General features: G+C 35.7%; 1 protein-coding gene across 1 annotated transcript in view; it reads left to right on the plus strand.

The window, feature by feature from the left end:
- Positions 1 to 12,252, plus strand: part of YME1L1 (YME1 like 1 ATPase) — a 50,110-nt gene that overhangs the window by 19,404 nt on the left and 18,454 nt on the right. Inside the window, exons 5-8 of the mRNA XM_047866581.1 lie at positions 3,218 to 3,327; positions 5,084 to 5,234; positions 5,631 to 5,714; positions 8,627 to 8,709. Coding sequence (XP_047722537.1) covers positions 3,218 to 3,327; positions 5,084 to 5,234; positions 5,631 to 5,714; positions 8,627 to 8,709 — 428 coding nt within the window. The remainder of the gene's footprint in view (positions 1 to 3,217; positions 3,328 to 5,083; positions 5,235 to 5,630; positions 5,715 to 8,626; positions 8,710 to 12,252) is intronic.

A 12,252-nucleotide genomic window follows, 5' to 3' on the forward strand; every position in this document is an offset into this window, starting at 1 on the left:
GTGTGTGTGTGTGTGTGTGTGTGTGTAGAGAAGTCTGTCTCTGAAGATTGTGTTTGAGCATTGATGCCAAGGAGAGAAATAATGGACTTGAGTCATGCACTAAGGGTATCCTGCTCATTCATTAAAAGTCCATGTTTCATAGTATAAAGGCATCTACCACCTTGGTAGTTTTAAGGAAACCTCTATCTACAATCAGTACCAATTACTGTATTCCCTTTACAATTACAAATGGATCAGCAAAAATCTCCACATGTTTGAGGAAAACTTATAGCATGAAAGAGATACCAAGTAGGGCACAGAGACCAGTAATCCTCTGAAGAAATGGTTAATGCAAAAGACAGAAGAATACTTAAGAAGAATGATACATTTTAAATATTCATGGAAGACTTCTAAAAACTGAGCATGTATTAAAGTATGAAAAAATATCTTAATAAATTTTCAAAAAGTTAGTAACTCACAGGTCAGGTTCTCTGATCATATGATAAAATGGAAATCATATAACAGGATACCTTAAAAGTTCCTAAAACAAAATTTCCTAACTATGGAAATTTAAAAATACTTTTCTAAATGTCTTGTGGCTAAAGGGAAAGAAAAACAAATTATAGACAATTAGTAATGAACCACAAGGAAAATCAACATATCAAAATCTTTGAGTTGAAGACCTATTGATGCTGAGTGCATCATATAATTTATTAGGAAATAAGAAAGATGGAAACTAAATTGATGAAACAGTCATTCTGAGAATTTCTTTAAACGAATGTGAGAAATTGAAAAGTATAAAACATGAAATGAATACAACATCCAGGGGGTTTTAATTAAATGAAGAACAAATTTAATTTGAGAAAAAAAAAAGAATGGTCTGATTAAAAACAATGAGAAAATAATGTTAGAAGTGAAAAGTGGTTACAGCCACAGATAGTGAAGATTTTAAACTTTTAAGAGTGTGTATAAATAAAAATATGTTGAAAAAATATCCAAGTCTAAATTAGTATTGACCCAAGAAAAAAGATAAGACAATAACTATAAAATTTGAAAGAGTATTTTTCAAATATAATCCCACTGCCCCAGAGGAGGTAGGCTCAGATGGTTTTATGGTTGTGTTCTGTTTTCCAGGATCAGCAGTTTCCTATTCTTTATAACTTTCTTAATAAAGAAAAAGGTAGAATAGGCTTCCCTGTTTATTCCACAAGATCGCAGATACTAAAATGTTAGCATAAAAAAGAATCCAATAGATCGATTTCACTTAATAATGTAAATACAGAAATCCTAAATAAAATCTGAAAAAGCAAGTACAGAAATTGCTATCAATATGATTGAGGAATACAAAAGTGATTCAATATTAGGAAGTGTGTTAATTTATCATGCTAATTGATTAGAGAAGAAAAACTATTATTTTAGTGTATGAAAAAGACATGTAATATATTTTAATTGTTACACTTCTAGAATGTTGTAGAAAGCTAGAATAGAAAGTAAGTTTAAGGAAAGGGCAAAATTTTGATTGTTTTTGCTTACCAGGTAAGATGCTTGCTTACTAGGCAACTTAAGAAAATCACCTGAAAAGCTACTCTGGTATCATATGAGATAAATGTCTCAAAATCAATATCTTATATTCTAGCAGTAGGTTTTATTTATAGTTTTCTTCAAACCCAGCAAATCTTTTATCCTGACAAGAAATATTCAACATAATGTACACATACATATGTATATATGTTTATGTTACCTGTGAAACTTTACTGAAGGAATCAAAGAGCTGAGTAAAATAAAATGAAAGAATGCCACAATCCTCTTTGAAAGGATTTTGTACTGTGACAGTTTTAATGTATGCCCAAATTTATTAACTCAGTGCAACCCCAATCAAAACCCTAAACACTTGCTATGAAAACCGAGAAGTTGATTTTAAACTTGGGCTTAGTAAAATGGGGTGCCTGGCTGGCTCAGTCAGTAGAACATCCAACTCTTGATCTTGGGGTTATGAGTTCAAGAGATCACTTATAAATAAATAAAATAAACAAACGTGGGCCTAAACAAAAGGGGAATCGGATCCCCCCCTGCTTTTTTTTTAAATAAGTTCCAAATAGGCAAAGGTCTGAACAAAAGAATTAAAAGTCAGTAGATTCCTTTTAAAATCATAGTTCGGGGATGAGGCTCTCTAATCAAAACACAGTAACACAGTGCAGAAAACAAAAAATTAAAAGATAAGGCTATATTAACTTTATAAAGTGTTACATCAAAAGACAAAGACATTAAAATAAATATTTCAAATATACATGACCTCAAGTTACTAAATATAACATGCATTCTTTTACAAATGAAAATGGGAAGGGTCATGAGTGATCAATTTGCTAAAGAAATAAAATATTCAATGAAAGAAAAAAATTGTTTCTAAGTTTCCCCCCATAATCTTAAATGCAGATTAAAACAAGACCCTACTTTTTGCTTATCACACTTGTACAAATTAAAAACATTTATATTAACTTGGGTTGCACAGGATGTGGAGAAAAGGATACTCCTATTCATTGGTGGGTATATAAATCATAACAGCCTTCTAGAGAGCAATTTCTTAGTGTTAAATAATTCACACCTCACAGCTTCACATTAAGAATTTAGCCTACATTTGCTGAAAGATGATATGTACAAGAATTATAACTGCACCATTTTTAGCAATAAGAAAACAGGAAACAACTGTCCATAGTAGAAAAGTAGTAGAATATTCAAATTGCTATACACTGAAAATTAGAAGAATGTTAACAGCCATTAAATTGAATGCGTTGTCTGACCTGTTCTGAAAAATGTCCATGATGTAGTGCTAAGTGAAAGAAGACAAAAAATTATACACTATTTTTTATAGAAAGAGCATGTGTTAAAATACATACAAGCGTAGTCATGAAATTGTTGAGTGGTTACTTCTGGGAACTGGGATTGGGGTTTGAGGAATTAGACACTGACTTGTATTTGATACTCATCAGTGGGTTGTTGTTTTTTTTTTTAACATTTTAAAACTCTCAAGAAATTGTAAACTTAACTTACAGATTAAACCCATTTTGATGACCTTAATTAGTAGTATAGTGAAGCATCAGGCAAAGAACTATGTTAAAAAATGAGATAGTAAACTAGGATATACAGGTTTGGTGTTAGTTTCAAATCTTAGGCATTTTCCTTATTAAAATTTACAATGAGATACTATTTAAAAATTTAAATGTGATACTATTCTGTTCAGTTTTCATACAGTCTCGGGGTTTTAAAACTTTAAAATCAAGAACACGGCGTCTACAGTCCACCTCTGAAAGATTGGCAGAAACACAGCATATAGCGCCATCATTTGTAAAGGTAATTAGAACTCTTTTTTGTTGTTTGAAAAAGCAATACATTTCAAATTACTAAAATGAGAACCTTCATTATCTGATTTCTTTTATTGGCCAACTGATTTTCTAAAGGATTAATAACCTGTGTTAAGTCATTATACTTACATCTTTTCTCAGTGCCAGTCATGTCTCTCCATTGGCCTGTTAGACATCTCCCTTTGTCCTTTTTCCTATCAACCTACACCTGCTTGTGTGTTCTCTGTGTTCATGAATAGCATCCACCCAAGCTAGAAACTTGATGATCAACTTTGATTTATTCATCTCTCTCCTCTCACGCCCATTAATCACTAAAGTCCTATTGATCCAGCCTCTTAAATACTTCTTAGGTCTGTTTCTTTTCATCCCCAATTCCACTGCATAGATAGACTTTAACAATTTTTGCCCAAGTGACTCAAATATACACGTATTTAATCTCCTTGTCTTTAGTTTTGCTACCTTCAGTTTAGACTCCAGACTGCCACCCTCCCACCAATCTGTCTAAAATATATTAATATAATAATTGTATTCCTCTGCTTTATTGTCAGATTCATGCCATAGTACACAGGGCATTTCATCTTTTGGCCCCTGCCTACTATTTTTCTGTTCTCATCTTTCATTATGGCATCCCCTCTGAACCTCTATCCGGCTCCTCTTGTGCATTTTTAAGTCCTGTTACACAAGGTTGCATGTAGTTCTTGAGCACTGAAGGCTGTTATTTAATGACTCTGTCAACTTGTTTATGCTTTGTGTTGCCTGTGGTTTAGAAATCCTGTTGTCGGGGTGCTGGGTGGCTTAGTTGGTCAAGCACCCAACTTTGGCTTGGGTCATGATCTCTTGATTCGTGAGCTTGAGCCCTGCATCGGGCTCATTGCCCTCAGGGCAGAGCCCACTTCAGATCCTCTGTTCCTCTTTCTCTGTACTCCCCACCCCCAGTTTCTCAAAAGTAAAAATAAAATGTTAAAAATTTAGAAGTCCTGTTCTCTGTAATGCCTTTCCTGACTTCCTGAGGTAGCATTTATTTTACCAGACCTAGAACTTCTAACATAATAACAGAATTATTTCAAAAATTATTTGTGTATCTCTCCCCACTAGTCTGAGAACATTCAGATCATTCGTTATTTATCTTTACATTTTCAGAACTTCTATAAGGCCAAGTATATAAAAGATGCTCAGTAAACATTTAATAAATTGATGAGGTTTTTCCTCTACTAGAGATAAAGGAGTGTGAACATCAAACCATTAGAACCCTAAGTCCACCTGTGACCTATTTGTTGTTTTCACTATAGTGTCCTTTTTTGTTTGTTTGTTTGTTTGTTTGTTTTGGGGAGTGAAGAGAGTGTGAGCAGGGGCAGAGAGAAAAGGAGACACAGAATCCGAAGCAGGCTCCAGGCTCCAAGCTGTCAGCACTGAGCCTGACGCTGGGTTTGAACCCACAAACTGTGAGATCATGACCTGAGCCGAAGTTGAACGTTTGACTGAGCCACCCAGGTGCCCCTCAGTATAGTGTTCTTACAGAGAGTTTCTTGACCTGAATTGATTGATGCAAGTGTAAGGTCCAAAGTTAGTTTTCTAGCCATTGATGAAGTAATTTATTGTTGAGTATTACTGTAATTCTTCACACAGACAGTAAAAATTAGAATTTCTAGACTCTTTGAATGAATATTTTTGTGAGTTGTGATTATATTTTGGGAGTGTGTTATCTATATAGTCAATCAATACTGATGTGTTGTTTGTGTATTTAGGGGTTCCTTTTGCGGGACAGAGGATCAGATGTTGAGAGTTTGGACAAACTCATGAAGACCAAAAATATACCCGAAGCTCACCAAGATGCGTTTAAAACTGGTTTTGCAGAGGGTTTTCTGAAAGCGCAAGCACTAACACAAAAAACCAATGGTAAGTTGATTTGACCCCATTCATATTTGGGTAGATACCTAAAAGGAAGTCATAGTCCTGTATTTAAGTGATTATAAATCTTTTTTCTAACAATTACCACTTTTTCACTGCTTATATTCTGTTATATTTGTAATGTAAGCTGTGTCAAAATGGAAATATCTGTGGACTCTTTGCCTTGTTTTGAGAACCTATGTCAAGGACAGAAGCCTGAGTGGCTTCGTGAGGTTTTGCTGACAGGGTGCTGAAAGGAAATCATGGCAGTTACACAAAAGCATGCCACGTTCCAAAACCTTATGTAATGAAATATGGTTTCCATCAGTAACCTAATATTTGCCTTTTGTCAAGCTGTCCTTTCTCATTGATGTCATTTAAGGCTTTTTTTTTTTCTCCTTGCAGATTCTCTAAGACGAACTCGTCTGATTCTCTTCGTTCTGTTGCTGTTTGGCATTTATGGACTCTTAAAAAACCCATTTTTATCTGGTAATGGCTCTTTGAATTTTTCTGACTTTTTTTTAATCTTTTAAATACTTGAATTTTTTTTTTTTTTTTTTTGTAGTTAATATGCCTAAGACTTAGGAGTGAGAAAACATGTATAGTTCTAGTGTCTAGGCCCCTCGTTCCTACGAGTCAACACTTCACAGATTGGGTCAATTTGAGATTGTTTCTTTTGTGTTGAAGTAGAAAAGTTTTAATCTGTTATGATTATATGCCATTTGCATTGTCAGAGGGCCTACCATATTTACATTGCTTTGTGGATTACAGGAAAAGTTCCTTCAGACACTATACAAATTTCAACTTTGACTTGTTTTGGGAAAAGAATATTTTGTTAAAATTTTAAGGTTTATGTTATATCAAAAATGTTAGATTAACTTCTATTAGTGGTTAGTTTTCCGCATTTTTAGAAAATTATACCTGTCCAATTATAAAATTTAAAAAACATGTATTAGAATTTTATAATCACAATACAAATGAAATAGTTCTTTATTTCAAAGACACAATAAATTTATGAAAAATTACATATTATTAAGCATCAGTTTAAATGAGTCCCAGATTTTCTGGGGTTGCCAAGTCTAAAATGAAATGTCAGTTGTAAGTGGTTCTGCTTGCTTTTTCAACTATTCAGTTTTTACCCTGTGTTCTCTGTGTTCTTTATGTTTGATTACCTTGAGAGAAAAAACTGATGTACAGTTAAGAATATTAGTTGACCTGGATCAGGAATTCATCCCAGGACTTGCATGTAACCCCAGATATTTTAAGTTTTTTGTGGCATCAAACCTGAGATGAGATTTTAACATCCAGGAATATTCTTTTTATATCTAGAGTCACCTTCTCTTATCTCCTTATTTTCAAAACAGAACCATTACAGGGACACTAGGTAATAACGGAAGAGTAGGAAAAGGTCTGATTATTCCTTTATGTTTCTTAATTTCTTTTTTTTCCCTTAATTTCTTATGTTAAGTAAAACATATATTAAAATATGAAGTGCATTGCCGTTGAGTAATTAATTTCTTACAAGGTTCAAGTGGGTTCAACTACAAATTTATTTGCCTTATTAAGTCTATCTATATAGATTCTTTTTTTAAAAAACTGTATTTACTTAGAGAGCATGCATGCACGGGCGTGCGGATGTGGGGGAGAGGCAGAGAGAGTGAAAGAGAATCCCAAGCAGGCCCTGTGCTGTCAGCACAGAGCCAGACCCAGTGCTCGAACCAGTGAACCTTGAGATTATGACCTAAGTTGAAACCAGGAGTTGGATGCTGAAGTGACTGGGCCACCCAGACACCCCATAGATTTTTTATTTCAATGTTTATGTTTTAATTTTAGAGAGAGAGAGAGAGTGTGTGTGAGTGAGTGGGGGAGGGGCAGAAAGAGAGGGAGAGACAATCGGAAGCAGGCTCCTCAGTGTCATCACAGAGCCCAACGTGGGGCTTGAACTCAGAAACTGTGAGATCATGGCCTGAGGCAAAGTCAGACGCTTAACCAACTGAGCCACCCAGGCGCCCCGGACCCCACAGATTCTTAAATAAACAATTTAGTGGCTAAAACTATTAGTGTCCATTCTAGAATTTCTATATTACATTTACTCTCTCGACTCGTATATTATTGATATGTTAAGTGTTTTCTCGTTAACTGTATTTTTACCTACTGACTTTTTTGCATCTGAATTTCTGTCTTTTTAAAATTTTTTTTTTAATGTTTATTTATTTTTGAGACAGAGAGAGACAGAGCATGAACAGGGGAGGGTCAGAGAGAGGGAGACACAGAATCTGAAACAGGCTGCAGGCTCTGAGCTGTCAGCACAAAGCCCGACACGGGGCTCGAACTCACGGACCACGAGATCACAACCTGAGCCGAAGTCGGACGCTTAACTGACTGAGCCACCCAGGCGCCCCTAAATTTCTGTCTTAAAGACAACATTTTCATCTTCTTCTGAGGAAATTAGAAATTACTTTTTACTCATTTATATATTTAGTATGAAAGCTTAACCAAGGGGGAGAGATTTAAGAAAGCTTTGTAATAAATAGTTCCTTATAGTTGATCTTACGTATTTTACTGTTCTTCCAAACTTTCACTGTTTTTTAAAAATTATTAGTAGTATTTTTAAAGTTTATTTCAAGAGAGAGAGAGAATCAGCAGAGAAGGTTTGGGGGAGGGTTGGACAGAGGATCCGAAGCTCTGCACTGACACCAGAGAGCCTGAAGTAGGGCTCAAACCCATGAACTGTGAGATCATGACCTGGGCAAAAGTCCGATGCTTAACTGACTGAGCCGCCCAGGCACGCCTCACTGTGTTTCTTATACTTGATGATGTCATTAATGATCTATCATCCGAGGGCAGGTAACAGTTGCCAGAGGAAGGAGGCTACATCAAAAGTGAAATAATCTCTTTTAAGGTTCGCCCTTCTTAAAAAAAATGCTAGTGCCAGTTTTTAATGCTAGGTTTAAGGCAGTGTATTCATGGTGTACATCTCTGACCAGTTGTAGCAGGATAATTTAATGTTAAAAATGCAAACTCTTGGGCCTTTTACTAAATCTGCAAATCAGAAGTTCTGGGCCATGGTCTGGGAACTTGCATTAACACTTTTCTCAAGTGACTTTTATGCACAGTGGAGTTTGAAAATGATTGGTTTAAATCTCTGTTATGAGATATTATAGGAGAAGAGGGAAATACTATTTCATTTTAATTAGAAGGTACAAAGATAGTTTAATGAGGGTCCTTGATTCCTTGAACACGGCCTAGAAATCCAGTAGACCTAGTTTCTGTACTTCACTGTGAATTAATGAATGTGAATTTAGATGTAATTTTTCTGGGCTTTCTTAAATCTGAAAAACAAGGTGGTTGGAATTTTATAAATCTATCAGAGATATAATCATTTCTTTTCTTCTCTTTAGTCCGCTTCCGGACAACAACAGGGCTTGATTCTGCAGTAGATCCTGTCCAGATGAAAAATGTCACCTTTGAACACGTTAAAGGAGTAAGTTAAGAAGTTTACTTTGCTTTCTTCGAATATTATCTAATTATGTAGGGCCAATATTTGAGTTTAAAGGTGTAAAATAGAAAATACATATATATTGGTCTTTGCCTCCAGTTCCAAGCACTAAAACTGTTGCAATTTCCGACATGACAAGAGTACTAGGTGCATTTTGGGTTCTACAGTTTGGTCTTTGACCCCGATTTCTGACACAGGGCTTCTCAATCCCTAGGAATTTCTTGGGTGATAGCACTGTTTTTTTGTACTGAGGCAACTCTGGGTGGGCTCCTGGGTGGGGACTGGCTATTAGAAAAGACCAAGCCATGATTAGAACTTAGATATTGGGATAAAAGAAATAAAACAGATCTTTCCCTTTATGGATTTTAATTCTAACAGAAATTGGACAATGATATGGCATATAAGGAAATTATAATAGAGTATGTTCAAAAGTGAAGTGTTATGGGAAAATATAGAGCAGGGTAAAGGAGATCGGGAGTTCTGAGAGAAAAGTCACAATTTTAAATGGTGATATTCAGTGTATGATTGAGAAGTTGACACTTGAGTGAACATTTAAGGAAGATAAAGTAAACCATGGATTTTTTTTTTTTTTTTGAAGATATTAAGTAATCTTTACACCCAACGTGGGGCTTGAACTAAGAACCCTGAGATCAGGAGTCTCATCCTCAGGGGCTCCTGAGTGGCTCAGTTGGTTGAGCATCTGACTCTTGAGTTTGGCTCAGGTCATGATGTCACAGGCTCATGGGATTGAGTCCTGTGTCAGGCTCCGTACTGAGCGTGGAGCCTGCTTATGATTCTCTCCCTCTACCTGTCTTGTGTTCTCTCTGTTTCCAAAATAAAATAAAAATAAAAATACAACATAAATTCATTAAGCCCCTCCAGTGATATTTGGAATATTCTTTATTAACAACAACAATGAAAAAGAGTCGCATGCTCTACCAACTGAGCCACCCAGGTGCCCCTAAACCATGCATATATTTGGGCAAAGAATGTTTCTAGCCAGAGGAACATAGAGAGCAAGGACCCTGAAGAGCTAATGTGCCTGGCTTGGTTGTTGACCAATGAAAAAGCCACTTGTAATATGCAATAGAATAAGAGCTCTTCCCCTTTCCATACTCTGTTCCCCATTTAAGCATAAATATTTTTCACCTACTCAAATATTAGGGAACAAAGTATCAGAAGTCACTATGCTGCCTTTATACCAAGTAGTCCTTCCCTTCCCTTTGCAATTTAAACAGCTGTGAACTCTGCTGGAATTGTGGAAAGGGAATAATTGAGGAGGAGGCTGGGGCAGTGAGTATTTGAAAACTTGACTCCTTAGCGCAGAGGGCCCTTCTCATTTTGTTTAAGGTGTGCAGAGAGCTGAGAGCCTGCATCACATTGAACCTGTGTTGAGGTTATGGTCAGCAAGGCATTTATTTAGTATATGAATAACTTTGAATATTTAAAAATTTTATTTTAATAAAGAACCAAATCTCTTTTTATACATACTTCGTTACTTAATATACCACACTTCTTTTGGAATGAGTCCATTTCTGATTACAAAGCTAAAGAAGACATGCTGATAGTATTAGAAATGGAACATCACAAGGGGCTCCTGAGAGGCTCAGTCCGTTGAGCATCCAACTGTGATGTCAGCTGAGGTCATGATCTCACGGGTTCCTGGGCTCAAGCCCCACACTGGGCTCTGTGCTGACAGTGTGAAGCCTTCTTGAGACACTCTGTCTCTCTCTCTCTCTCTCTCTGCCTCTCCCCCTGCTCTTATGCTCACACTTTCTCCCAAAATAAATAACATTAAAAAAAAAATGGGGACATCACAGAGTTTTCAGATTGTCACAGAGTTTTCCGTGGTAATATTAACAAATACTGTAATTATTGCTATAATGTTACATTGCTGTCATTGCTATCAAATCTAAATTTATATGTAGATATACATAAATGTTTAAAGATATCTATAAATGTTATATATATATTATATATTATTGCTATTGTCATATATTACATATATGTTATATGTTATTGCTATAATGTTACATTGCTGTTATTGCTATCAAATCTAAATTTATATGTAGATACATATAACTGTTTATAGATATCTATAAATGTGATATATATATATATATATATATATATATATATATATGTTATAATTTATACCGTTTACCGTAATAGGTATACCATTAGGTGGTACCTGTGGTCAGTTTTTCAAAGTCTTTTTGTTTTGTTTTTTACATTGATTTACGTATTTATTTCGAGAGAGAGAAAGAGAGGGTGAGTGTGCGAGCTGGGGAGGAGCAGAGAGAGAGAGAATCCCTAGCAGGCTCCACACTGCCAGCACATTGCCCAAGATGAGGGTCTCAAACCCACGAACCATGAGATCATGACCTGAGCTGAAACAAGAGTTGGACGCTTAACTGACTGAGCCACCTAGGTGCCCCAGTTTTACCAAGTCTTAAAGAGCTAGTATAGGAATATCATTTCCTTGCTTAAATTTGTTTGTGTAGGAATAATATTATATATAGCTGCCATAAAAATACTAATAACAGCTTTTATAACTTCATTCATTGTCTTGATCCCCCTAAACTCTATTTTCCTATATAGATTTTATATAACTCAGTTGAGAATTCTCTTGCCACAGAGTCTGGGGAGAGAAATTTTAATTTGAGTAGTAGGTGACATCTAATCTGTTTTCTTTTTTCCTACAATTCAAAGTTATCCATTACCTTGACCAAATGTATTTTGGTCTTGTTTTAGTATATGAATAACTTTGAATATTTAAAAATTTTATTTTAATAAAGAACCAAATCTCTTTTTAACGTTTATTTATTTTTGGGACAGAGAGAGACAGAGCATGAACGGGGGAGGGGCAGAGAGAGAGGGAGACACAGAATCGGAAACAGGCTCCAGGCTCTGAGCCATCAGCCCAGAGCCTGACGCGGGGCTCGAACTCACGGACCGCGAGATCGTGACCTGGCTGAAGTCGGACGCTTAACCGACTGTGCCACCCAGGCGCCCCCCAAATCTCTTTTTAAACATAAATTTTATTGAAGCTTAGCATTCACACAGACCTACACAAATCATAAATCTGTACCTTAATAAATTCCCATACAGTGAACTCATAATTATCAGCACCCAGCTCAAGAAATAGAATATTAGCAGAAAGTTCCTAGTGTTCCTTTCTTACCACTCCAAGGATAATCATTGCTCTGTTTAATAACATATATTAGTTTCCCCTGGTTTTGAATTTCATATGGACATGTATAATACGTGTAGTGTATATGGCTTTTTTCACCCACCATGATGTTTATGAGATCCATCCATGTTTTTAAATGGAGTTGTAGTTCATTTCATCCCCATTGCATAGTATCCTGTGAATATCACAGTACTGTTTATTTACTCAACATTAGGTGGACATTGAGTTGTGTCTAGTTTTCACCTAAATAGTGCCATTGTGAATATTCTCTTCATGTTTCTTGGTGAGCATATATAACACATGTTTCCTGGGCTTAGGAGTGGACAGAGCTTTGC

Source organism: Prionailurus viverrinus, chromosome B4 (assembly GCF_022837055.1).
Source record: "Prionailurus viverrinus isolate Anna chromosome B4, UM_Priviv_1.0, whole genome shotgun sequence".
NCBI classification, from domain to species: Eukaryota; Metazoa; Chordata; class Mammalia; order Carnivora; family Felidae; genus Prionailurus; species Prionailurus viverrinus.